The sequence below is a fragment of the Siniperca chuatsi genome, linkage group LG5 (genome assembly GCF_020085105.1).
Source record: "Siniperca chuatsi isolate FFG_IHB_CAS linkage group LG5, ASM2008510v1, whole genome shotgun sequence".
Taxonomy (NCBI): domain Eukaryota; kingdom Metazoa; phylum Chordata; class Actinopteri; order Centrarchiformes; family Sinipercidae; genus Siniperca; species Siniperca chuatsi.
In genome coordinates this window covers 1,486,433-1,512,400 of record NC_058046.1, presented here as the reverse complement: position 1 = coordinate 1,512,400, position 25,968 = coordinate 1,486,433, and the positions used below count along the sequence as shown (strand labels likewise).

Below are 25,968 nucleotides of genomic sequence, written 5' to 3'. Positions count from 1 at the left end.
CACCTGTGTGTTTCTGCTGTCATGACGACAGCACACGGATAGACAGGGATTTGATGGAGGGTCTCGATGATTTTCAACATTTATGAGCTTTCATCAAATCGCCGTTAGATACCGGGAGCTGTCGTCATGACAACAGGCAGACAAAGATATGAAAACAGCTGGTGTTGATGGGTGATAATGAAACAACGGGTGGAAGGAGGAGGTGGGGAAGGGAAGGACATAAGACAATAAATGAGGGAGTGCGGAAAAGAAAGGATGAGGCAGGAAGGGTTCGTAGTATTTAAAGTAGAGTAGGAAAGTAGAAGTAAGGAAACATCTTCCTCCTTCTAGTTGAGCTCCCGTCAATCAGGACTTCCCCACAAACGTCTTAAAGACGTTACACAGACGCTGTGATGTCGTCCGCGTCAGCCAATGACAGCAGCCGGTGCCTTAACGATGACAGGCTGGGTGTGGTCACATCTCTGTGAGCCGAGATAAAAGCCTGCCAAAACACACACGCACGCACACACACACACACGCACGCACACACACACGCACGCACACACACACACACACGCACACACACACACACGCACACACACACGCACGCACACACACACATGCACACACACATAACTGTCGCGTCTTGTGATTTCCTGTATCTGAGTTGCTGTTAACGCAAGCTGTCAGAATGAAACTTAAAAGTTCAAGGTGGCAGGCGGCCATGTTGGAGGGCGTCATGTTTACTGTTCGTTTCTATTTGAGTTCAGTTGATCAGTTTTCATCATTTTTAACCAGGAACTTTTGGTATTTGGATGAAACAGCTTGTGAAAAATGAGGGGAAAGTATGTAAAGTTTGGCCTGAATGTGGCGCAACCTTTAGCATGGTAGTTTATTAGCATGCAACCATCGCTAGCAACACTACCACATTGAAAGTAATAATTATCCATCCATAATTAGTACCACATTACATAATTCGTTCCAGGAAACATCTTAGAAATTATTCAGAAATTACAGACCAATAACATAAAGCATTCCCCAACATTATTGTTATCATGTTAGCGTGGCAGCAGGAGCCTGTTTCACCACATTTGCAACATGAAAGCTGCGATTTGCAGAGGTGGAAAGAATCTAAGTACATTTACTTTAGTGCAAATGTGAGGTACTTGTACTTTACTTGAGTATTTCCATTTTATGCTACTTAAGACACTACATTTCAGAGGCAAATATTGTAGGCTATTTTTACTCCACTACATTTATCTGACATCTTTACTTACTAGTTACTTTACAAATTAAGAAAATTAAGAAACAAAAACACATGATAAGCTAATAAAATACAACACACTGTTAAAGATTAAACCAGTTTTCCCAACCTTTTTGGATTCTGACCCCTTCAAACAAAATCAGTGTAGTTGTGTCTTCTATGTTTCAGATGTCTCTGAGTTGTTATCAGTTCCACCAGAGAGACTTTTCCCCACACATGGTTTAATTTCAACTGTTCAAATGATATTTCATTAAAGATTAGAGGTAAAAGTCACAAAAACAGTCTCAGAACAGTTTTTTCTTCTTTCATCTCCCATTAATCATGTCACGACCCCTCAGATTTATCTGGTGACCCTTTGAAGGGGCCCGACCCCTAGGTTGGGAACCACTGGACTAAACTAGCTGACTGTATATAAAGCAGTTAAAACCAGCTAACTGTATATAAAGTAGTTAAAACTATCAATATCAATAAAGTATTTCTGATTCTGATTCTGATATGCAGTTAGCTAGTTTTAACTGATATGCAGTTAGCTAGTTTTACCTACTGTATATAATGCAGTTAAAACTAGCTAACAGTTTATAAAGTAGTTAAAACTAGCTAACTGTATATAAAGCCGTTAAAACTAGCTAACTGTGTATGAAGTGGTTAAAACTAGCTAAATACATAAAGCAGTTAAAACTAGCTAACTGTATATAAAGCAGTTAAAACTAGCTACCTGTATATATAGCAGTCAAAACTAGCTAACAGGTTATAAAGCAGTTATATAAAGCAGTTAAAACTAGCTAATTGTGTATAAAGTAGTTAAAACTAGCTAACTGTATATAAAGTAGTTAAAACTAGCTAACTGTGTATGAAGTGGTTAAAACTAGCTAAATATATAAAGCAGTTAAAACTAGCTAACTGTATATAAAGCAGTTAAAACTAGCTAACAGGTTATAAAGCAGTTATATACAGTAGTTAAAACTAGCTAACTGTGTATAAAGCAGTTAAAACTAGCTAACTGTGTATAAAGCAGTTGAAACTAGCTAACTGGGTATAAAGTTGTTAAAACTAGCTAACTGTGTTTAAAACAGTTAAAACTAGCTAACTGGGTATAAAGTAGTTAAAACTAGCTAACTGTGTTTAAAACAGTTAAAACTAGCTAACTGTGTATAAAGCAGTTGAAACTAGCTAACTGGGTATAAAGTTGTTAAAACTAGCTAACTGTGTTTAAAACAGTTAAAACTAGCTAACTGGGTATAAAGTAGTTAAAACTAGCTAACTGTGTTTAAAGCAGTTAAAACTAGCTAACTGTGTATAAAGCAGTTGAAACTAGCTAACTGGGTATAAAGTTGTTAAAACTAGCTAACTGTGTTTAAAACAGTTAAAACTAGCTAACTGGGTATAAAGTAGTTAAAACTAGCTAACTGTGTTTAAAACAGTTAAAACTAGCTAACTGTGTATAAAGCAGTTGAAACTAGCTAACTGGGTATAAAGTTGTTAAAACTAGCTAACTGTGTTTAAAACAGTTAAAACTAGCTAACTGTGTATAAAGCAGTTAAAACTAGCTAACTGTGTATAAAGCAGTTGAAACTAGCTAACTGGGTATAAAGTTGTTAAAACTAGCTAACTGTGTTTAAAACAGTTAAAACTAGCTAACTGGGTATAAAGTAGTTAAAACTAGCTAACTGTGTTTAAAACAGTTAAAACTAGCTAACTGTGTATAAAGCAGTTGAAACTAGCTAACTGGGTATAAAGTTGTTAAAACTAGCTAACTGTGTTTAAAACAGTTAAAACTAGCTAACTGTGTATAAAGCAGTTAAAACTAGCTAACTGTGTATAAAGCAGTTGAAACTAGCTAACTGGGTATAAAGTTGTTAAAACTAGCTAACTGTGTTTAAAACAGTTAAAACTAGCTAACTGGGTATAAAGTAGTTAAAACTAGCTAACTGTGTTTAAAACAGTTAAAACTAGCTAACTGTGTATAAAGCAGTTGAAACTAGCTAACTGGGTATAAAGTTGTTAAAACTAGCTAACTGTGTTTAAAACAGTTAAAACTAGCTAACTGGGTATAAAGTAGTTAAAACTAGCTCCACCTCGAGCAGCTACAACAGTAAAACGCTGCTCTAACATTATTGAATCAGTATTAACAATCTAATAATGTCAGACAGAATCAGATATCAGTCACAAGAGACATTTTACTGCACAACCAGAACTTTTACTGCATGAAGCTGAGAATACTTCTGCAGTTTTACTTAAGTAAGATTTTAAATGCAGGACTTTTACTTGCAATGGAGCATGTTTACATTAATGTAATGTAACTTTTACTTAAGTAAAGGATCTGAATGCTTCTTCCACTACTGCTAATTTGCAACATGAGATCATTTCTTCTTGTGTTAATTTGGACCTTTTTTCATTGATCAAAAGAAGTCGTCACAAATGTGACTCATGCACAGTCCTTTGTGAAAAACAGGACGCAGCCACCATCTGCAGAGTTTGTTAGCGTGTTAGTGTAACGTGTGAATATTCAACATGTTAGCATGTTAGCATTCCTCCTTCCTTTAGTTCAGATACACCTCCATCATTACTCCTGTTAATTACCCAGTTCTTCTTCACCTGTTTTTATCTTCTTAGTCTAGTCTTCTAAGCAGGAAATGGAAAAATGTTGCCGATGACAACATTTGAAGCCCAGTCGATGTTTTCAACAGACAGGTTGAGGATGAGAATAATGAGTCAGAGCTGTGAATGTGAAGCTGTGAATCAGCAGTTTTCAGTCTCTGACCCACTTACAGCTTCAGGCATCAACATGCTTTACATTTTACTGCATCACGACTCAACAAAACGCTCCGGTGTGACAAACAGCATAAAACCCAGAGGACGAGCGTTTCTGCAGCTTTGAACCTGAACATGGAAACTGCTGTGAAAATGTTATATTTGTAACTGCAGATAAACCTGGAAAACTGGAGCGTTTGTACTAAAAACGATGTGTTGCTTATACGCTACGGAGCTTCAGTTGCCCTAACCTTCTTTTGTGAAGAAGAAGTGATTAGAAAACTGTCCTCAAAAACAAAAACAAAAAAAAAACTACAACAACAAAACAACAAAAGTAATCAACGCACTGCTTTTCTTTTTTTTCACAACTTATTTGGAAAACTACAATGCATAAAAATAAAATTAAAAAAAGCATGATAATTTAAAAAAACAACTTGAAAAATGGGCCACAAACTCTGAAATCTCAGATGTCAAAGAGTCCTTGAATGCACCACCAAGGAATGACCAGTTTACAAGTTAATTGGCAAAAAATGTGACGAAATAAATGTGTCTTTGAATTTCAGTGAAGTTTGCTGCTTCCCTGGATAGTTTGTGCACCGAGTTAAACGTGTGTGTGTGTGTGTGTGTGTGTGTGTGTGTGTGTTATAAAGGTCTGCACGTTCTCAGGACCCGTGTGTGTTTTCTGTGTACGAATGCAGTGACCGCTACTAACGACCCCCTCGGAGATACTAACGAGACAATTTATGTCTCTAACACAAAGAGAGAGTGAGACAGACGCCCACTGGAAAAGTCAACCAGTCAGTTAACGTCCCGCTGCCGGCGCCAGGGGTGGAAAGTTGTACTTTTACTCAAGTACTGTACAAACATCGAGGTACTCGTACTTTACTCGAGTATTTCCGTTTCATGCCACTTCATACTTCTGCTCCGCTACACTTCAGAGGCAAACATTGCACTTTTTCCTTCACTACATTTATTCAGATTGAGGTTTTTCATACAGAACACATGACGAGAATATAACACATTGTTATAGATTAAACCAACCGACAGTGTACGAAGTAGTTTAAAATTAGCGGTATCGCTTTATTAGACAGCTTCGGTTATTTCGCAGTAATTTTATAGAAATATTCTGGAAATATCGATGTGCAAAATACAGCAAAGTGTAAAGGACAATGTTCTGAGACAGTTATTTGTGTTTAATAGGGCGTCATTGATTAGCAGAAAAATCAACTACAACAGTAAAATGCTGCGTACACACTGAAGCATCAGCAGGAACTAATCGTATATTAGCATAATAGTATATCTGACAGTGTTTCACTGTTCTTCTGTAAGAGTACTTTTACTTTTGATACTTCAAGTATATTTTATATTTTGTTCAGAATACTTATTTTCAGCGCAGGACTTTTACTTGTAATGCAGTAGTTTTACTTAAGTAAAGAATATAAATACTTCCTCCACTACTGCTGGATGTACAGTGTAAGAAGGTTCTGGGTGTTGAACCTCAGTATTTTGTGGTGCCGACTGAAATGTGACTGTAGCTCGTTGACTCGTGATCAGATACTTCCTGATTCAAGTCCTAATTCCAGAAATGTAAAACAATCCCCATGAGCTGATGAAGCGTAAAAGATTTGCGCTGTGAGTTTGCTTCAGCACAAAAATGGCGTCACAGTCAGGAGTGGGAGTCTTTACCTGTACTTCCCTCCTCCTACACGTGACCAGCAGCTGACAGCAACAAGCTGGAGCACCTGCACTCTGAGCTGCTGTTGAAAGGCATTCTGGGAAATGTAGGAAATCCCTCACCGCTGTAGACGTAGGTGGATTCACCAGAAAAACTAAATCACGACAAACATGTCGTCACGTCTGTGGGGCAGGAGGAACTGATTTATACTCCCGCGCGTGACAGCCGGGTGGGGTTTACCTGAGATTGTGACCCCTGCAGTGTGTGTGTGTGTGTGTGTGTGTGTGTGTGTGTGTGTGTGTGTGTGTGTGTGTGTGTGTGTGTGTGTGTGTGTGTGTGTGTGTGTGTGTGTGTGTGTTAGAAACACATGGACACACACACACACACTCAGTGTCGGGGTGGTCTGATGGTGGGAGGTCTGTTTTAGTGCAGCATCTCTCTCTTTGTCTCTCCCACATTTCTGCCAGCTGATTGGACGGCTGGGTGTGGTAACCTAGCAACCTTCAGATATCTCCCAGCGTTCCACTGAGTTATCTCCCGTCGCAGCAGACTCACAGATCTGCTGAGCGAGAACCCGAACAAACACCGTTTCAGTAATCTGTCGGTGTATTCAAAGACACACACACACACGCGCGCGAGCGATAACAATCTGAAAGCGTCGGACGAGGTGGAAGCAAACAGTTCCTCCTCAAAGTGTGTCATCACGCTTAAACAGTGACCACGTCCCAGAGTCAGAGAGAGACGTTTGTCTCACTTAAACTCGTGATTTATAACATCCTCAAACTTTTGGCCGCAGTTAAGCTGGTTTAAAACAAACTCCTGTCAGCCAATCTGTAACCAGTATCCACTGTGGTCAAGTTTAACGTCTTTGATCAATTTTGGCGGCTTTGGCTCGTAAGTCTACGGCGGCCCTGAGAGCTCAACGCACAGCAGCTCACGAAAACGCAGGCAAACGGAGAAAACATCTCCGCCAGTTTGACAACGCGTGCGCGGCATTTAGAGGAAACGCTGCACAGGTCGATGTGGGTTTTTTTAGTTTAAACGTCCTGATTGCTTGATTCAGATTCGAGTTGGTAAGCTATAATCAGCTGAAGGCTGAATTAACAGCAGATATCTGAAATAATATCTGAACCGCTGATGGAAAATCGACTTTGGTAACTTCATGAGCCACAAACCACGGCGACAAATAACGCGTCCCGGGCGCATCGCTTCTTAGTGTCCCCTGGAAACGTCCGTAGTTTTACGCTCTGTCTCTACGACTCGCAGCGTTCCTGTATTTGTTTGCGTTGCTGCGCGTGCGTTATCTACGAGACGTTTTCTTCCACGTGCAGCGCGTTGAGCCTTCGGGGCCGCCGTACAAATGGCCGCCAGACGTGGCTCGTTTCAGTGGACCCGAGAATCGCCACCCACGCATGTTCAGTGGGAGTCTGGCAGCCGGATAATCAGACTGAACGACCCTGTGTTCACATTCGCTGTTTTCTTTCGGTTGCACGACTTCACGTGTTTCACGTTTCAGTGACTCGGGGCTCAAACGCTGCACAATAGTAGATGTCAGTTTCTTGTCTAAACAAGCTTCACTAGCGAACATCCAACCTGAAGCATTGAGTCAAACACGGACGTCAGTTTCCTCCTGAACATCGCTCCGTTTCATGTTGTGTTTTCTGTCAGATTTCATTTTCAGATCAAACTCCAGCGTCATCGCTTAGCAACGGCGTCGACTTCCTGTAAACAAAACTTGAATCTGAAAATAGACGCAGAGCAGAGGAGGACGACGACTCGGCCGCTGTTCAGAACTCCATTCAAATATCTGCTGATTCTAACGGAGAGTCACTGTGCGAGGCGTCCGCCGAGTTTCTGTTCTCACCTGGACTGGAGCAGCACTGAGCTCACCTGTCTGCTGTGAAGAGGAGATTTTGCACATTATTCTGCAGGACGAGGCCGTTTGTTTCTGTCCTCTGGGTGTCAGACACGTACATTTATTCCTCGCCTGCTCCTTCGGACTTCTCGAAGCTCTTTGTTTGGGTTTTCTCTCGGCAGACGGAGAGCCGAGGAGGAAACTCCGGTGTAAACACGTCAGTCGACCAGATTTAAACAATTCCAGCGTGATTTGAGTTTCGTCCTGCCGACCAAATCACTCGTACATTTTTAGATTATTTGCTTCACACAAAGAGACATTGTTTTGTTTTCTAGGAGAGTTTCAGTTCAGTTTTGTACTTTTTTATTGTTTGCATCAGATAGTTTCACACAATGACACACACACACACACACACACACACACACTATTACTGTAGGAGGGCTTTTAGGACAAGCCCCTCCCCCTCCCCAACCCCAACCTAAACCTCCCCATAACCAAGTCTTCGTCAAACTGCAGTTATTAGATGAGTTCTGAAGGCGATGAACGCAGTGATGAATAAAAAACGCAGGCGAAAACCGATAAAATGCAACTTTTACTCCAGTCACACCTTTCTGACTCTTCAGGGATCGAATGTGAGCACTTGGACTGGAAATAAGTTTATGCAAAACATGAAACAACACAGCTGCGTCCCTTTTTAATTGAGGTCAGGTGTCTCCGACCTGCTTCAGGGTTCGTCTCTACGTGTTCAGCTTGAGGCTGAACAGCCGTGGAGGAAGCGCTCGGACCTGAAACTGCAGCAAAAGCACCGCAGTGTAGAAACACTCTGTTACAAGCAGTCCTGCATTCAAAAATCAGCATCAAAATATATGTAAAAGTGCTCATCATGCAGAATAATATATATGATATTATGCATTAATGTGTTCGTCACTTTACTGCTGCGGCTGTAAAGTGACGAACACATTAATGCACCCAGGTGGGACGGTGAGGTCACAGGGAGCAGAGGTGAAGAAGGTGCAGGACTTTAAGTACTTAGAGTCAACGGTTCAGAGCGATGGAGACTGTGGAGAAGAGGTGAAGAGGCGAGTGCGAGCAGGTTGGAGCGGGTGGAGAAAAGTGTCAGGTGTGTTGTGTGATAAAAGAGTCTCAGCAAGAATGAAAGGAAAGGTGTTGGAGACGGCGGTGAGACCAGCGATGTTGGACAGCTTAGAGACAGCGGCGCTGAAGGAAAGACAAGAGGCAGAGCTGGAGGCAGCAGAGCTGAAGATGCTGAGGTTCTCTTTGGGAGGGACGAGGACGGACAGGATCAGGAACGAGGACATCAGAGGGACAGCTCATGTTAGATGTTTCGGAGATAAAGTCAGAGAGGCCAGATCGAGGCGGTTTGGACGTGTTCAGAGGAGAGACTGTGAATATATTGGTAGAAGGATGCTGAGGCTGGAGCTGCCAGGCAGGAGGTCTAGAGGAAGACCAGAGAGGAGGTTTATGGATGTAGTGAGAGAGGACATGAAGCTAACTGGTGCGAGTGAAGAGGACGCAGAGGACAAGTAAAAAGGACAATATTTCCCTCTGAGTGGAAGTATGAAGTTACATAAAAAGGAAATACTGGAGTAAATGTACTCGACGTCCGACTGTGGACAAACTGTCCAGAGAGGAGCAACTGATTCCTCCAGTTTATTGATCAGATTATTGATCAGGAGGCATTAGATTGGAATTGATCTGTCTCCAGGGACAGACAGGGGTCTCATGATGAGGGGGGGGCTGCTGCTGATTTGGTTTTTAAGACATTAAAGCACTTCGGTGTCTCAGAGTGAGACTTTACACCGTGAATAGGATCAAAAGTTGAAGGTGCACTGCAGCGAGCCGGGCTGGCAGCGGTGGAAGAAGTGTTCGGTAAAGTATACCGTTCTATCCGATCATTATTACTGTAACGTTACTGTTAGAGTACCGTACTATCCGATCATTATTACTGTAACGTTACTGTTAGAGTTGTAGCCGCTCGAGCTGGAGCTCATTTTAACCACCGAACTTTAAATATGTTGCTATTTGGTAGTTTAACCCTTAACAATACATCATTTCAGAAACTTCTTATAGGTTTTCTGTGTAAATTGTGTGACTGTAACCGCTTAAAAACTTTAAGTTGGTCATGTGAGTTTAGAAAATAATAAGCACTTACTAAATGAGTGATGTGCTGATGTGAGGCAGCCATGTTTGCTTTTTTCTAACACGAACACAGATATTATTTAGGACCAAGATTTAATTATCAGTCGGATGTCGACCCGATGGCAACATAATCGCACCATGAAGACGTCGGTATAATGTTTCCTGTCTGTCTGTCATTAATTATTCAGAGGCAGCAGACACCCGCAGAGATCAATACATCCATCATCATCATCATCATCATCATCATTTCCAAGGAAGGGGAACTACAGTTACCCAAGTACTGCACTTAACTTCTTCTCTGCTCCTTCGTACTCTCCGCTGCAGTTCTCCATCTCAGAGGGAAATACTGCACTTTTTACTTTTCAGATTCAACAAAACGTACAATAAGCTAATAAAATACAAAACATTGCTAAAGATGAAACCAGCGGTTTCTAACAGAAAGTAGCTCCGCCTCAACCGGCTGCTCTAACATTCACAGTCTAACACTGTCATATATAATAATAACATCAGTCACATTTTACTGCAGAACGTTTGCTGCTGATGCTTTAAGTTCATTTTGCTGATAAAACTTTTTTACATTTTCTGAATGCAGGACGTTTCCTTGCAGAGAAGCATTTCCACGCTGTTGCTTTGGTACTTTTACTGACCTGAATACTTCCTCCAGCACTGGTATTAACTATAGAAAATAGTGTTCGATTGGTACATTTCCAATGAACTGATACCAATTAAGTGTAACCTAGAGAGTGTACAGCAGGTCAGTTCAACATGCAGAAATATGAAGATTTGTCTGCGAACAATTCAACAAATATGGAGAGTAAAGTTTAATAATAAATGAATAATGAATGAATGTTCACATGGGTTTAAATCGAGCTTTTCTTTCAAGAAAAGTTCACTTTCGCCCATAATTTGTACCAAACTCCATAGTTCTTTTCAGGAAACTTGCTCGGAAATGATGCAGACTTTATGCAGCAATACAGTCTTTCAAACGTTGGATGTTGCAGTGAGCAGAACAACAGGCAGAATGCATTATCATTTTTTGGTATTTATTTTTTTTTAAATCTATAAATTATATCTGTGTTAATTTCTCTATTTAAGAAATGACAAAAATTAAAGAATAAATCCGGGTTAAAATCCTGTTTATAGTGCGAACTCTGCGTAGTTTAACCACGAGTCGTTATTTTTCAAAACTACTTTATCACGTCTGCTGCAGAACCAGCCGCTCAGTTGGTATTTTTGGGTGATAATTTATAAAACAGCCAGATGTGCTTTTTGCAAAAGCATTTTTTATAAAATATACCGCGGCCCGTCTGCTTCCTGCCGTGTGTTTGAATGTACGTCTGTGTGTGTGTTTCAGGTATTGATCGGGCTGGAGAGCCCTAAAGACAAACAGATGCAGACATGATCCCCTTTTCTCCCTGAGGTATGAACACACACACACACACACACACACACACACACACACACACACACACACTGCATTTCATTGTGAGTGTGTGTTTCAGTGTGTGAAGGGCTTTTCCCATCACTGACCGCATGTTACCCAGACTTCCACGTGTGTGTGTGTGTGTGTGTGTGTGTGTGTGTGTGTGTGTCTGCTGGACAAAGCTGTGGACTCTGGAATAATCCCTTTGTGTCCGTCGGCGGCGTCGGACAACAGAACTGGCGGCCCAGCAGCTGCAGCAGAGCCCCGGCTGCCGACAGCTGTCTGACGGCCGCATGCTACACAGTAATCTGATGGAAACAAACAACGCCGGCGTTTAGTTCGATCTTCTCGTTCTCCAGATGTTTCAGACGGACGCCAGTTTCCTCTGCGTGTGTCCAGTACAGAGAGACGTTCAGGACGTGTTTAGCCTAGCTTAGCACAAAGACTGGAAGCAGAAGGAAACTGTATTTGTTGTGTTTTATTAAGTTAAAACCAGATATAACCAAACAGCCTACCGCTCCCTTTAAATCAGCTGAATCGCTTGTCTGAGCGGTAACATTGGATTTCATTTAGATGTATCTGTCAGATGTTGTTCCCCACATCTTGGACTCTCAATTACGAACTAATTAACTTGGTTTTTAATTACAGTCTTAACGATTTGTCGTGAACAAGGCATAAACTTTAGCTAGCTGGTTAACAGTAACCGTGGGGCTAACTCAGTGCTGTGCTAAACTAACAGTTTGATAAGTGCTCGCTATAGTAAGCTAGCAGTGTCAACTTTAACTAAACTTTAAAGTTCTGAGCCAAAGCTAACTTTATACAGCCACTGGTGGTTGTTTTATTGCTGTTACGCAGTAAACAGCGTGTTAACAAATGTATTAAAAGTTCTTGAGTTGGATGTTTGATGAAGCTAGGCTAGCAGTTTCCCCCTGCTTCCAGTCATTGTGCTAAGCTAGGCTAAAGACCTATCACTGCACTGGTTGCACACAGAGATATAAACATCCATCTGAAACATCTGATTCTGGAGAAGACCGAGAACAAGAGGGTTCGCCCAAAATATCAGACTGCTCCTTTAAGGTTCTTGTCCTGATGATAGTCAGACTGACTTTACGTGTTTACAGGAAAGACATCTCTCCAAAACATCCTTATATTTAAAGGAGCTGTATGCGACATTTAGTAGCATTCACTGCTACTAAATGTCGCACTAGAGCAGCAGCATCTCAGGCTGAAACAAATGGGCGCCACGGCGCACCAGACTCCATTGAGAAAAACAGTAATTTTACCTCGCAGCTCATCGTGAAACACACTTCATTCAAACTGGACACAAACTAAATAAAACTCACCAAAACCGTCTTTGTTGGTCTTTCCACTGCTCCAACAATCACCGGCTCTGGTTTGGTCGAAATAAAAACGCTAAATTCACCGAGTTGGATGAGAAAAGAAACAGCCGTCACATCGCTCTGCTCGCAGCCAGCAGCTTCACAGGGAGACTCGCACGCATCATCACGTGCTGCCGGACCGGACCGGACCGGACCGGACCGGATAACAACACACACGGAGGCGGTGTGACGCCATCCTCTGCTCAGGACGCCATCACTCCGCTGTATCTTTACACAGCAAATAGCTGTTCTTCCTAATGAAATGATTATTTTAAAGTTCTTTAGCCAGACGCACATTAGAAGACTTGAAATTACCCACGAAGAGATTTTGACCCCCTTCACTTCAACACAGTCAGAGTTTTCTTAGAGCAGCCTCTAGTGGCCGTTAGAGGAACCGATGCTTAACACACTCCAGCACATTCACACTAAATATTCAAACTAAATCTTAAAGTAGAGGATTCTCACACTCAGACTGTGACGATGACAAACATCCTTCGCCGACTGTTAACTTAACAGACCAGCAGCTGTAACTGTGGCTGTCGTCGACTGAACGCTGGTGTGTGCAGCAGCTGTTTCACACACACGCACACACACGCACACACTCACCTTCTCCTGTTACCTGTTTGTCATTAACATTCAGTTTTACTAGCAGTAAACTGTCACATAATAAATATACTGTCACATATATCTGTAATATAACACCATGTTGTGTCTGTGTCGCTCTCTCAGGAACTGACCAATCAGCAGCCAGGATGATGCCCAAGGTAAACGCTGTTTTCACCTCCCTGTGATATTGAAACTCATCGTTTCTTCTGGTTTCTGCTTCTGATGGTCGACCGTGTGGGAAGAGGAGTCTTAATATTTCTATTTTTAGCACCTAAGAGCGAAAACCTGAGAGCAGAAAATTAGATATTAATACTGAAGTTTGGCACGGATGCGCTCGATCCTGTTACAGAGGGACGCGGTCTGTACTGGGATTATTTTAAAGATTTTCTCAAGGTGACCTCACAGAGATGTGATGATGTCACACAGATGTGGAAAAGAGTAACTAAACACCAAATCCACGTTTAGCACGATCGCTTTATCACACGACCTACCGATCCTGGTCCCGTTTTGTAGTGTTTCTTGATTATTAAGTTATTGTTTCCTTTTGCCCCCCCAAAAAATCTGTGAACAAATAAATTGAGTTATTGAAATGACTTGAAAGGACAAAGAAAAGCAGCAAATATTTACATTTGAGGAGCTGGAACTAGTGATTATTTTATATAAATAAAGCATATGAAGTTTTGAACTTTGGTTGATAATCGCCAACCCTTCAGGGCACTGTATTGGTCTAAGAGCTGAAATGAAATGAAACCGTTTTGATAATCGATCGGCATATTTGCTTGATAAACATTCCCTAGTTACAGCTTCTCAGTCGTGAGGATTTTGTTGCTTTACTTTACTTTGATAGTAAATTGAATATCTTTGGGTTTGGTCAGATAAAACAAGACATTTGAAGACACGACTGTGGGCTTTAAGCAATTATCCTACATTTTAAAGACCGAACGTGTACCAACACCTGACTGAATTATTATTGATTTCCTTTCTAAAAAGTTGTTTGTACCATTAATGACCCATGCAGAACCAGTAGTGCCATCGTCGAACCGTCTGAGCACCATATATGTTCAACATAAAACCATGTGTGCGGTACCCAAATGAAGCTGGGGGGCCCTCTTCGTTATACAGCCGTGAAGAATCGATGACGTATCCTGGGAAACCCCGCCCCCACAGGTGTGTCTGTTTGAAGCTCAGTCAAACAAACAGCTCTGATGCGGCTGTAGCGAGCTGCAGAGACAAAGCGCCGCGCGTTATACCCTGAAAACCACGCCCACCGGAGCTAAACTAAAAGCCTGCAGCTAAAAACATCAGATTCCAGTATTTCAAAGGATTTTAGCACCCTGTGTCTGCCAGAGAGGATAAGATACTCTGACGAACGCAGTCGTGTCGGTGTATCTCACCCTGTAGTTAGCTAAAGCTCGTGCTAACATAACACTGCATTTCATTCACTATAACACAAGTTGTGTGCTGTCAAAATGCTTTAGCTTAACTTATAGTCAATATAGTTCAAACCGACACGTCTGTATCCGCTTTTTCCTTCTTAAAAGCTCCGTTTTTCGGTTGGGCGGCTTATTAAAACTCAGTGCTGGGTCATTTGTTGGCACTGCAGCCCACCACACGGCGGCTTTTAGGCATTTTTCTGTTGTTTGCTAGCAGACTAGCGTGACAAACAGGCACCTTCACGCAATAATAATAATAATAATAATAATAATAATAATAATAATGATAATAATAATAATAATGATAAAACTTTATTTATAGAGCACTTATCAAAACAAAGTACAAAGAGACATAAAACACCACAGTGAATGATGAAATATAAAGAAATAAAATACACAAAAGCAGTAAAATAAGCAGCCAGTTCAGGTAAAATCAGGATCTGCTTTCAGATAAAAATGTGTTTTGAGACGAGACTTAAACGAAGACTCTGACTCAGACAGCCTGATGTCTTCGGGCAGGTTGATCCAGAGCCTCGGGGCCCTGATGGCCAAAGCTCTGTCCCCCTTAGTTTCCATCCTGGACTCAGGAGCAGACAGAAGGTGAAGGTTCATAAGGGACTACAAGGTCTAAGATACAGTCTGGAGCCATGAAGAGCCTTAAAAGTCATCAACAAGATCTTAAAGTCGATCCTGAAACCAACAGGGAGCCGATGTAAAGAGGCTGAACCAGGTGTGATGTGGTCGCACCTCTGGGTCCTGGTTTACAGCCGAGCAGCAGAGTTCTGTACAGTCTGCAGTCTGTCACAGTTTTTAGATTAAGACGAGTGAACGGGCTGTTACAGTAATCGAGGCGTGAGGAGATAAAAGCATGAACAACAGTTTCTGCATCACTAGGATTTAAAATAGATCAGATTTTTGTTTCTGAGGTGATAGAAACACGACTGGACGAGCTCAGTGATAAGTTGCTCAAAACATAAACTGCTGTCAAACAGGACACCGAGGTTTCCTGCAACAGGCTCGATGAGTTGCGACAGGTCACCAGCAGGTGGCAGTGTTTGTGTAGTGATGTGTTGGGGCCCAGTAACAAGGATTTCAGTTTTATTTGAGTTGAGCTGAAGAAAAGTTCACCTTTGACAACACAAAGTCAGCGGAGAGCGATGACTTGTTTCCCCTCCGCTGTGGGCGGGACTTAATTGCGCTCTGTCTCCGTTGGTGATTAGAGAGGCTTCTATGTATTCTGTGCCTCCTGCACATGAAGGCAATTTGAAGCGGGACTCCGCCACTAACAATGGGAACTGTTAGAGCAGTAACTACAGAATGTAAATATAGTTCAAAACATGGTTTGAAATGCACGTCAGTCAGTTGGTCCACCACTTTGGTTCAGACTGAAATATCTCCGCAACTAGTGGATGGACTGCCACGACTCTCTGTACAGACATTCATGTTCCCCAGAGGATCCATTTTCACTGACTTCGCTGATCCTCTGTCTCTCCATCCAGCGCCACCATCAGGCCGACACGTTAACGTGTCCGACGCTTTGGTTTCTGACCGAACACCTGCAGAGCTGCTGGCGCTCCCATCGGCCGCGGCTGCGCTGCTTTGCACGTTAGCAAATGTTAAAATGCTAACACACTAAATTCAAATGCTGAAATTAACAATGAATAAATAAAGACAATGTATTTTTTCACAGCTGCTGAAGATCAATCAGAATCAGAAATACTTTATTGATCCCCGAAGGGAAACTCTTTGTTACAGCAGCTCGCCTTTACGTCAGCGCACACAGGAGGAAGTACTAGCAAACAATATGATACACTATAAAACAGGTCAGAAAATAAATTAAGTATCAGGTGGGTATAAGTATAAGATAAACTAAGTGTGAAGTACCAAGTGGGTTTACCGGTTGATGATGATAATACAGTATAATAATACAATGTAATAATATAAGTAATAAGCAGAGGTGCATGAACTGTCGAGAGTAATAAAGGTATATAATATCAATAACAATAATTAAGAAAAACTAACATGGGAAAACTAATATTGCACGGGAGTATTAACACAGAATATTGCACAATTATTCAAGTATGGCAGAGATGTTAATGATCAGTGTCCAGTTTAGTGACTTCGGGTCATACAGACTGACACTTAGAGGGAGGAGTTAAAGAGTCTGATGGCCACAGGCAGGAGTGACTTCCTGTGGCGCTCTGTGGTGCATTGTGGGGGGATGAGTCTTCCGCAACATCAGATTTAGACCTTGACATTTATTTGGTTCAGTAATAGATTTGTTTTTCTCTGTGATACAAACCTCACGGGGCTGCTGGCGCCGCTGGAGACTCTGTGGACTCGTAGCTTTTTGAATGAAGCGTTATTTCACTGAGTAGTTTGTGGTTGACCTCTGACCTCTGTGTGTGTGTGTGTGTGTGTGTGTGTGTGTAAGCAGCAGCTGGCCCAGACGTCTCCAGGGAGCGTGTTGTCGCTGAGAGGGTCCAGCGTCCCGGGATCCCCTGCGGCCGCCATCGTGGTGAGACACACAGATCGAGTTATATTATCCTTCAGATTAATCTTGATGCAGTAATCTGTAATCTCTGGGTCTCTGGTCCCCCCCCGCCCCCCCTCTCTCTCAGGTCAGAATGGAGGATGGGGTTATCGGCTATAAGGACTTGGCGGCGTTACCAACAGACAAAGCCATCTTGGATATAGAGAGACCAGACCTGATGATCTACCAGCCGCACTACAGCTACAGTCCACTGGAGGTGATTTAAAGTGATGTTTTTACAATAGAAGTCTGGTGATATTGTATACTTTTCTTGTTCAGACTCAAACCAGCAGTGAACGTCTCTGCTAACAGGTGTGTGTGTGTGTGAATCACAGCCGCCATCGCTGTCCAGAAACTATTAAAACACATCAGCGAGCCGCTCTGTTGCGCTGGCTGACATGTTCCTTCATCACCATGAACACACACACTGTAGTTTATTCTGACTCACACACACACACCGTCCTGCTGCCCCAAACACTCACTACAGCACCACATGTGGATTCATCCGCCGCTGGAAATAGTCCCCAACAGATGTACTGTTTCCTCCTGTTGGTCTGATAAAAACTGGTTTCCCGTCTGTGTGCAGCGATAAGTGAGGACGTGTTTCGCTCAGCAGGGGAAGCTGATTTTGAAGTGTGACAGCAGACGGTGGCCGGTCTGGCAGTCGGTTAGTTTGCCGGTCGGTTAGCTGTGCGTCTGGCTGCGACGTGAGACGTCAATCTGCTGCTTAGAGACCGGACAGCTCGTTACCACCGCCGAGGTTCAGTGTGTGTGAAGTGACAACAAGAAGAAAGGGAGACAAAGCGATCAGGCCAACCTGCCTGTGTGTGTCTGGTTATGTAGACTCATTATTTCCTGGCGACCAGCCGTGTGACTGCAGGGTCCCGGCTCTCCAGCTGGGGGAACCTCGTTGTTAAGAGAGGCGGGTTTTCAAAGACATGTGCAGCCTTCTTTTGTCTGAATCTGGAGGAAACAACCGGCACACGTTTTGGTGTCCAACAATATTATATAACAAGTATTCAGATCCTTTACTTACAAATGTTTCTGCAGTGAAAGTCTAAGTTTAAATCAGGAAAAAGCCCTTAAAGCATTAAAGCAGTGCAGCGTCCCTGTGGCTGCTGTGCTGTTATATATTCTATCATCAGGTTATTATTCCTGGTGCATTAATGTAAAGCAGGATGTTGCTGCTGCAGCTGGTGGAGCTGGAGCTCATGTTGAACCGGTTTGTGTCGGACTGCAGCTGATGATGCTTTTCATTCTGGATCCATCTGCCGATTCTTTTCTCCGTCGATCCGTCGATCGACCCAGAGCCCAAAGCGACGCCTTCAGCGTGTCGTCGTGTCCGACCGACAGTCCGAAGCTCGACGTTATTAACAAACATCACAGTTATTACAGTCGTTCAGAGGAAAAGCAGCAGATCTGCACATCTGAGGAGCTGCAGCCAGGAAGGGATTTACAGGAGAAACGACTTCGAACATCAAAACAGCTGCAGATTCATTTCCTGTCAGTCGACTAATCGATTAATCGTTTCAGCTGAACTTGTGTAAACTGTTGGGGAGTTTGATTTATAACAAAACATCAGATTTTATAAACTGTTCATGTGTTTTTGTGTAAAAATCTGAATCTGTAAAGTAACTGAAGCCGTCAGATAAATGTGGGGAAGTAAAAAGTGTAATATTTCAGTAGAAGAAGAAAGTTTCATGAAGAGAAAAGACTCAAGTAAAGTACAAGTACCTCAAAATTATACCTGAGTACAGTACTTGAGTAAACGTACTTACTGGTATTGATTTAGTGACACATCGGGTTCAGAGTCGTGTGTGTGTAGATCGGTGTTGTTGGTTTCTGTCAAGCTGCTTCTTTATTCTCTGAATCTATTTATACGTTTGAGTGTTTAATCTATTTTTATGTTCTCTCCTGCAGAGGTCCTTGTCTCCTCGCTCCATCTCTCCTCCTCCCTCCCCGGAGGTAAGACCCCCCCCCCCCGTCTCTAATCATATAGTTTATCTTTAAAGTTTACATCGCGATGGTTTACGTTCACGCCCAGAGACCTGATGTCGTTTCAGCTGCAAAATAGGCTCCAGTTACCAACATTACAGCCATTAGTGGAGGGTCAGAGGTCAGAGGTCAGAGGTCAGAGGTCACAGCGGCTTGACAGTCGATAAGTGAACGATCATAGATGATCGGTGAAGTGAAGGAGAAGGAGGCAGTACTGACATTTAAACGGATCGATCGCAGAGAAAGTCAGAGGACATCCACACATTTACTGACACACAGAGGTGGAACGTAGCTAAGTTCTGCACTTAAGTACAATTTTGAGGTACTTGTACTTTACTTGCGCTACTTTCCACCGGTGTTGTAACCCCGTACAGGTGTGTCTCAGGTTAAACTCCAGCAGCATCGACCCTCCGCCTGCCTGACTCCCGTGTTCCTCTGTGTTTCCAGAAGGAGTCCAGGGACTGGCTGGAGAACCGGTCTCCCGGAGGTTCCTCCCCTGGTTCCACCATCCAGACCAGCAGAACACACAGCACACACACCCCCCCGACACCAAACACGCCAAACACGCCGCACACACCAAACACACACTCCTCTTGTACCAAGAGCGCAATGCAGCACTTCCACAGGCCTGGTAATGACCTGTTTCTTCTTCTTTTCTTTTCTTTTCCGCCTGGTGTCTTCTCCCACGTGTCTTCTTCTTCTATCCTTGTATTTACTAGAGCGTATATTATTGGGGGGGGGGGTAACAATCCCCCAAATATCAGATCATAATGATGAATCGAATGAAAAACATTAACTGTTATAAAACATGATAAAGTGGTGGGTTTTCTCGATTCAGTGTAATTCAGTAATTAAGATATGTTGAGATATCCATTTTATAATACTGGAACAACAACTGGTGTTTTTATACAAAGCGAATGGTTTCATGTTATCAGTCAAACTTTATTTGTGTAGCACCTTCAGGTGTTGCAGGTCAGCGCAGTTCAAAGTGCTGACAACACGATAATAAGGCAGCAGTGTAGACCGAAACAGAGTGAAATAAAACAGATTCAAAGACAGAACGAAGAGACAAATGATGACAATGAGAAACAGATTAAAAGCTATAATAATAATAATAATAAAATAGAGTTAGATAAAACCTTACAAACACTACATGGGTGGAAATCTCAACAGATTTAAGGGATCTTTATCCAAAATGTTTGTTTATGCCTATATAAAAAATAAATAGTGCAGTTTAACTCTCAAATATCAACATCAGTAATCTGATATCATATATCCTTTCCTCCATCTTAACTCCTTTTTTTGTCCTTTCAGAAAATGGCACCAACATCTATAAGAAGCCTCCCATCTACAAACAAGGTGCGTCACTCTGACGTTTAAAAGCAAATCGATTGATGTTCCTGTCAGTAAACGCCGCCGCAGCGCTCGGGCTCACGTAAGAAGAACAAGCTGCGCGACCAGAAATCTCTCGTACGGTTCGAAAACCAAAAAACAAAGCGCTAAAAGATGCTGAAACGCTCCGCGTGTCATACACTTACACATAGTCGAAAATGTTTTTTACCACCAGAATATTGTTTAGCAGGCTAAACGTTAGTTATCTACCGATCTAACGTTACTGTGCTTAGTAGCATATGATAGCGGAGTGGTTAGCCTGTTAGCCAAACCAAACAAAAACACACTTATTCACTTTCTTCCTAAAACCACAAACTGTTTGTGTATCGATCAAACGAGATGCATCGTGTTATCTAGTGAACTTTAGAGATGTTGGATGCCAGGCTAGCCGTTTCCCCCTGCTCCCAGTCTTTATGCTAAGCTACGCTAACCACGTCCCGACTCCAGACATGAGACTGACGTCAGTCTCACTCTCTGACAACGGGCAAACAGGCATATTTCCCCAAATGCTTGAACTATTCCTTTATCAATGCAGCGCAGAATCTGTCACCCGATGAGCGCTGCGATGGGAATGTGTCGATCGAGGTTTTATTTAGATTTGAAAACGTGTCTAAAATGGAGAAACAGCTTCTAATAGCTTCTGTTGTAAAGTCAGAATAGATCTGAATGTCGGTCAGCTGCAGCCCCCCTGTAGACCACAGACATGATGTCACTGCATTTAATCAGCTTTAACATGCTGTGTGTGTGTGTGTGTGTGTGTGTGTGTGTGTGTGTGTGTGTGTGTGTGTGTTGTGTGTGTGTGTAGATGTGTCGTCCTCTCAGGTCCCTCAGGGGAAACACATCGAGGATCTGATCATCGAGTCGTCTAAGTTTCCAGCAGCTCAGCCTCCAGACCCCAACCTGCCCTCCAAGATAGAGACTGAGTACTGGCCCTGCCCCCCCTCCCTGGCCGTGATTGGTACGACCCAAACCAACACGCACGCGCACACACACACACACATGCACACACACATGCACACGCACACACATACACATCGTGCTGCATTTAGGATATTTTAGAAAGGTGGGATTTTCAAATTCCTTTCCTTTTCTTGTACTTTCCTTTCGCTCTTCTCCCGTCCTTTCATTTCCTCGCATTGTTTCTTTCCTCTCATTTTTTATTGTTACCTTTCCTTTCTTTACCTCTCTCCTTGTTTCCTCTCCTCTCTCCTTGTTTCCTCTCTCCTCTCTCCTTGTTTCCTCTCCTCACCTTGTTTCCTCTCCTCACCTTGTTTCCTCTCTCCTCTATCCTTGTTTCCTCTCCTCACCTTGTTTCCTCTCCTCACCTTGTTTCCTCTCTCCTCTATCCTTGTTTCCTCTCCTCACCTTGTTTCCTCTCCTCCTCTCTCCTTGTTTCCTCTCCTCCTCTCTCCTTGTTTCCTCTCCTCCTCTCTCCTTGTTTCCTCTCTCCTTGTTTCCTCTCCTCACCTTGTTTCCTCTCCTCCTCTCTCCTTGTTTCCTCTCCTCCTCTCTCCTTGTTTCCTCTCCTCCTCTCTCCTTGTTTCCTCTCTCCTTGTTTCCTCTCTCCTCTCTCCTTGTTTCCTCTCCTCCTCTCTCCTTGTTTCCTCTCCTCCTCTCTCCTTGTTTCCTCTCTCCTCTCTCCTTGTTTCCTCTCCTCCTCTCTCCTTGTTTCCTCTCCTCACCTTGTTTCCTCTCCTCTCACCTTGTTTCCTCTCCTCCTCTCACCTTGTTTCCTCTCTCCTCTCTCCTTGTTTCCTCTCCTCCTCTCTCCTTGTTTCCTCTCTCCTCTATCCTTGTTTCCTCTCCTCACCTTGTTTCCTCTCCTCACCTTGTTTCCTCTCTCCTCTCTCCTTGTTTCCTCTCCTCCTCTCTCCTTGTTTCCTCTCTCCTCTCTCCTTGTTTCCTCTCCTCCTCTCTCCTTGTTTCCTCTCTCCTCTATCCTTGTTTCCTCTCCTCTCTCCTTGTTTCCTCTCCTCTCTCCTTGTTTCCTCTCCTCCTCTCTCCTTGTTTCCTCTCTCCTTTATCCTTGTTTCCTCTCCTCACCTTGTTTCCTCTCCTCCTCTCTCCTTGTTTCCTCTCTCCTCTCTCCTTGTTTCCTCTCCTCCTCTCTCCTTGTTTCCTCTCCTCTCTCCTTGTTTCCTATCCTCTCACCTTGTTTCCTCTCCTCTCACCTTGTTTCCTCTCCTCCTCTCACCTTGTTTCCTCTCCTCCTCTCTCCTTGTTTCCTCTCCTCACCTTGTTTCCTCTCCTCCTCTCTCCTTGTTTCCTCTCTCCTTTATCCTTGTTTCCTCTCCTCTCACCTTGTTTCCTCTCCTCCTCTCTCCTTGTTTCCTCTCTCCTTGTTTCCTCTCCTCTCACCTTGTTTCCTCTCCTCCTCTCTCCTTGTTTCCTCTCCTCACCTTGTTTCCTCTCCTCCTCTCTCCTTGTTTCCTCTCCTCCTCTCTCCTTGTTTCCTCTCTCCTCTCTCCTTGTTTCCTCTCTCCTCTATCCTTGTTTCCTCTCTCCTTGTTTCCTCTCTCCTCTCTCCTTGTTTCCTCTCTCCTTTATCCTTGTTTCCTCTCCTCACCTTGTTTCCTCTCCTCCTCTCTCCTTGTTTCCTCTCTCCTTGTTTCCTCTCTCCTCTCTCCTTGTTTCCTCTCCTCCTCTCTCCTTGTTTCCTCTCTCCTCTATCCTTGTTTCCTCTCTCCTTGTTTCCTCTCCTCTCTCCTTGTTTCCTCTCCTCCTCTCTCCTTGTTTCCTCTCCTCACCTTGTTTCCTCTCCTCCTCTCTCCTTGTTTCCTCTCTCCTCTATCCTTGTTTCCTCTCTCCTTGTTTCCTCTCCTCTCTCCTTGTTTCCTCTCCTCACCTTGTTTCCTCTCCTCCTCTCACCTTGTTTCCTGTCCTCTGTTTTCTTGTCCTGTACTTGTTTCCATTTGTTTTCATTTCCTCTCTCCTTGTTTCCTCTCTCCTCTCTCCTTGTTTCCTCTCCTCCTCTCTCCTTGTTTCCTCTCCTCCTCTCTCCTTGTTTCCTCTCTCCTCTCTCCTTGTTTCCTCTCCTCCTCTCTCCTTGTTTCCTCTCCTCACCTTGTTTCCTCTCCTCACCTTGTTTCCTCTCCTCACCTTGTTTCCTCTCCTCTGTTTTCTTGTCCTGTACTTGTTTCCATTTGTTTTCATTTCCTCTCCTTGTTTCCTCTCTCCTTGTTTCCTCTCCTCTCTCCTTGTTTCCTCTCTCCTTGTTTCCTCTCCTCTCTCCTTGTTTCCTCTCCTCTGCCCTTGTTTCCTCTCTCCTCTATCCTTGTTTCCTCTCCTCTCTCCTTGTTTCCTCTCCTCTGCCCTTGTTTCCTCTCTCCTCTATCCTTGTTTCCTCTCCTCACCTTGTTTCCTCTCCTCTATCCTTGTTTCCTCTCCTCTGCCCTTGTTTCCTCCCCCCTCCTCACCTTGTTTCCCCTCCTCACCTTGTTTCCTCTCCTCTCTGTAGAGAACGAGTGGAGGAAGAAGGAGCAGAGGGATGAAGATGAGGAGGAGGATGGAGAGCTGGACGATGTGCTGTGGGGACTCAGAGCGCTTCAGAAACAAGAGCTCAACAAGGTGAAGGAGACGATAATCAGCTGTAGGAGGTGGACTGATGGAGGTGCTGGTAGTTTCACAGCTGAAGAGGAGCGCAGACTTCGGTTTTAAATATATGTGTTTGTTTACACACTCTGGTGAAAGGCAACATTTACTGAAACGCGTCTGTCTCTCGTTCTCTCTTTAGATTCAGTCTAATCTGGGAAAAATCATCCTGAAGGAGGAGTTGGAGAAATCTGCAGGTCCTCTGAGGAGGAAGACTCGCTCACTACCGGACCGCAGCCAACACACAGGTAACCCTCACCTGTACTGTCACCTGACTCAGATCCAGTGGTGGAGGAAGTACTCAGATCCTACACTTAAGTAAAGGCACTAACACCACAGTGTAAAAGTACAAAAGTATTATCAGGAAAATGAACCACTGGATAAAATGAATGTGTTTCTGTTCTGTGACAGTTTGAGTAGCAGTGGTGGAAAGTAAACAAGTACATTTACTCAAGTACTGTACTTAATTACAAATCTGAGGTACTTGTACTTTACTTGAGTGTTTCCATTGTTTCTACTTTCTACTTCTACTCCACATCTCAGAGGGAAATACTGTACGTTTTTACTGCGCTACATTTATCCGACAGCTTTAGTTACTTTGCAGATTCAGATTATTATATAAAAAAATATAAACAAGTAAAATATGACGTCAAAATTATAGATTAAAATAAAACTGTATTGATCCCAGGGAGAAATTCACAAACTACCCAGCAGAATATAAAGTCATTAAAGTCATGAGCTCCACCTTCACCAGCTGCAACATTAAATTAATTAAAATAAATGCATCAATAATTATCATCCAATAATATAACATATATTATTCTGAAATGGGCCATTCTGCATAATGAGTACTTTTACTTTGCTAAGTTTTTTTTAATGCTAATACTTTTGTACTTTTACCCTTACTACATTTTGAATGCAGGACATTTACTGTGGTGTTACTAATTTTATTGAAGTAAAAGATCTTCTTCCACCTCTGACGAATAGGCTGCATATGATCCAAGGACACACACACACACACATCCTTGTACTTCTGTCTTTGTGAGGACCGTCATTGACATAATGCATTCCCCTAGCCCCTTACATTAACCCTAACCCTAAATGCCTAACCCTAACCCTCACACTAACCATAACCTAACACTTAAAACCAAGTCTTAACCTTCAAACAGCCCTTTGAAGTTGTGAGGACCGGCCAAAATGCTCTCACTTTACAAAAATGTCCTCACTCTGTAGGTAAAAACATGTTTCAGGCCTCACTATGTAGCAAGTACAAGTACACACACACACAGCTCTGGTGACACCTAGTGGTGAGGATGACCACCGACAAATATAATAATAAATAAATAATATAAATCTCTGAATAGCTTCTTAAACAGATGAAATACATTAACAACTTCATATAAGACTTTTACATCACTTTCTGACAGTTGCTTGTCAGTAAGTGATCTATCAATATGTTATCAGCAACATTAGTATCCCTCTTTCTTTCACGTTCCTCACATACCCTTTATTTCTGCTCCCTCAGTCTTGTCTCTAAGGTAATGGAAGGTCTCAGTTCTGTCACGTCTCAAGCAGGGAACACAGGAAGTACAAGGGGTTGGACCCAAACTCAGGCACAGAGGCAGAGCTGGTATAGTTTAACGATTTATTGGGCAGCAAAGGCTTACTTAGTGGTGAGGCAGGCAGAAGTCAAAACCAGGAACGCAGTCCAACACAGGCAAACAAATCCGACAGGGAGCAGGCAAAGTTCAAAATCCAAAGTCCACGAAATAAGCAAAAGTCCAGGAAACACAGAAAAATCCAAATACACAAGAAACGCCGGAGAATTGGCCACGACACTTAACCGACGAAGACGATCTGACAAAGAACAAAGGAAGCACACTTAAATATACTCAGGTGAGGGGAGATAAGACACAGGTGAAACTAAGCAGG

At 43.0% G+C, this 25,968-nt stretch overlaps 1 protein-coding gene across 6 annotated transcripts in view; it reads left to right on the top strand.

Annotated features, from left to right (window-relative positions):
* LOC122876779 (dematin-like) overlaps positions 1-25,968 on the top strand; it is a 39,927-nt gene that overhangs the window by 7,448 nt on the left and 6,511 nt on the right. For 2 of the 6 annotated variants that reach the window (XM_044197506.1, XM_044197501.1), the window contains exons 2-11: positions 11,039-11,104; positions 13,216-13,250; positions 16,963-17,043; positions 17,147-17,275; positions 18,979-19,023; positions 19,501-19,684; positions 20,368-20,412; positions 21,251-21,403; positions 23,903-24,012; positions 24,179-24,284. In XM_044197506.1, coding sequence (XP_044053441.1) covers positions 13,239-13,250; positions 16,963-17,043; positions 17,147-17,275; positions 18,979-19,023; positions 19,501-19,684; positions 20,368-20,412; positions 21,251-21,403; positions 23,903-24,012; positions 24,179-24,284 — 865 coding nt within the window. In that variant the 5' untranslated portion in view covers positions 11,039-11,104; positions 13,216-13,238. Of the gene's footprint in view, positions 1-9,872; positions 9,962-10,276; positions 10,354-10,700; positions 10,724-11,038; positions 11,105-13,215; positions 13,251-16,962; positions 17,044-17,146; positions 17,276-18,978; positions 19,024-19,500; positions 19,685-20,367; positions 20,413-21,250; positions 21,404-23,902; positions 24,013-24,178; positions 24,285-25,968 lie in introns of those variants that run through there. The other 4 variants (XM_044197503.1, XM_044197502.1, XM_044197504.1 and 1 more) reach the window with 4 other exon arrangements.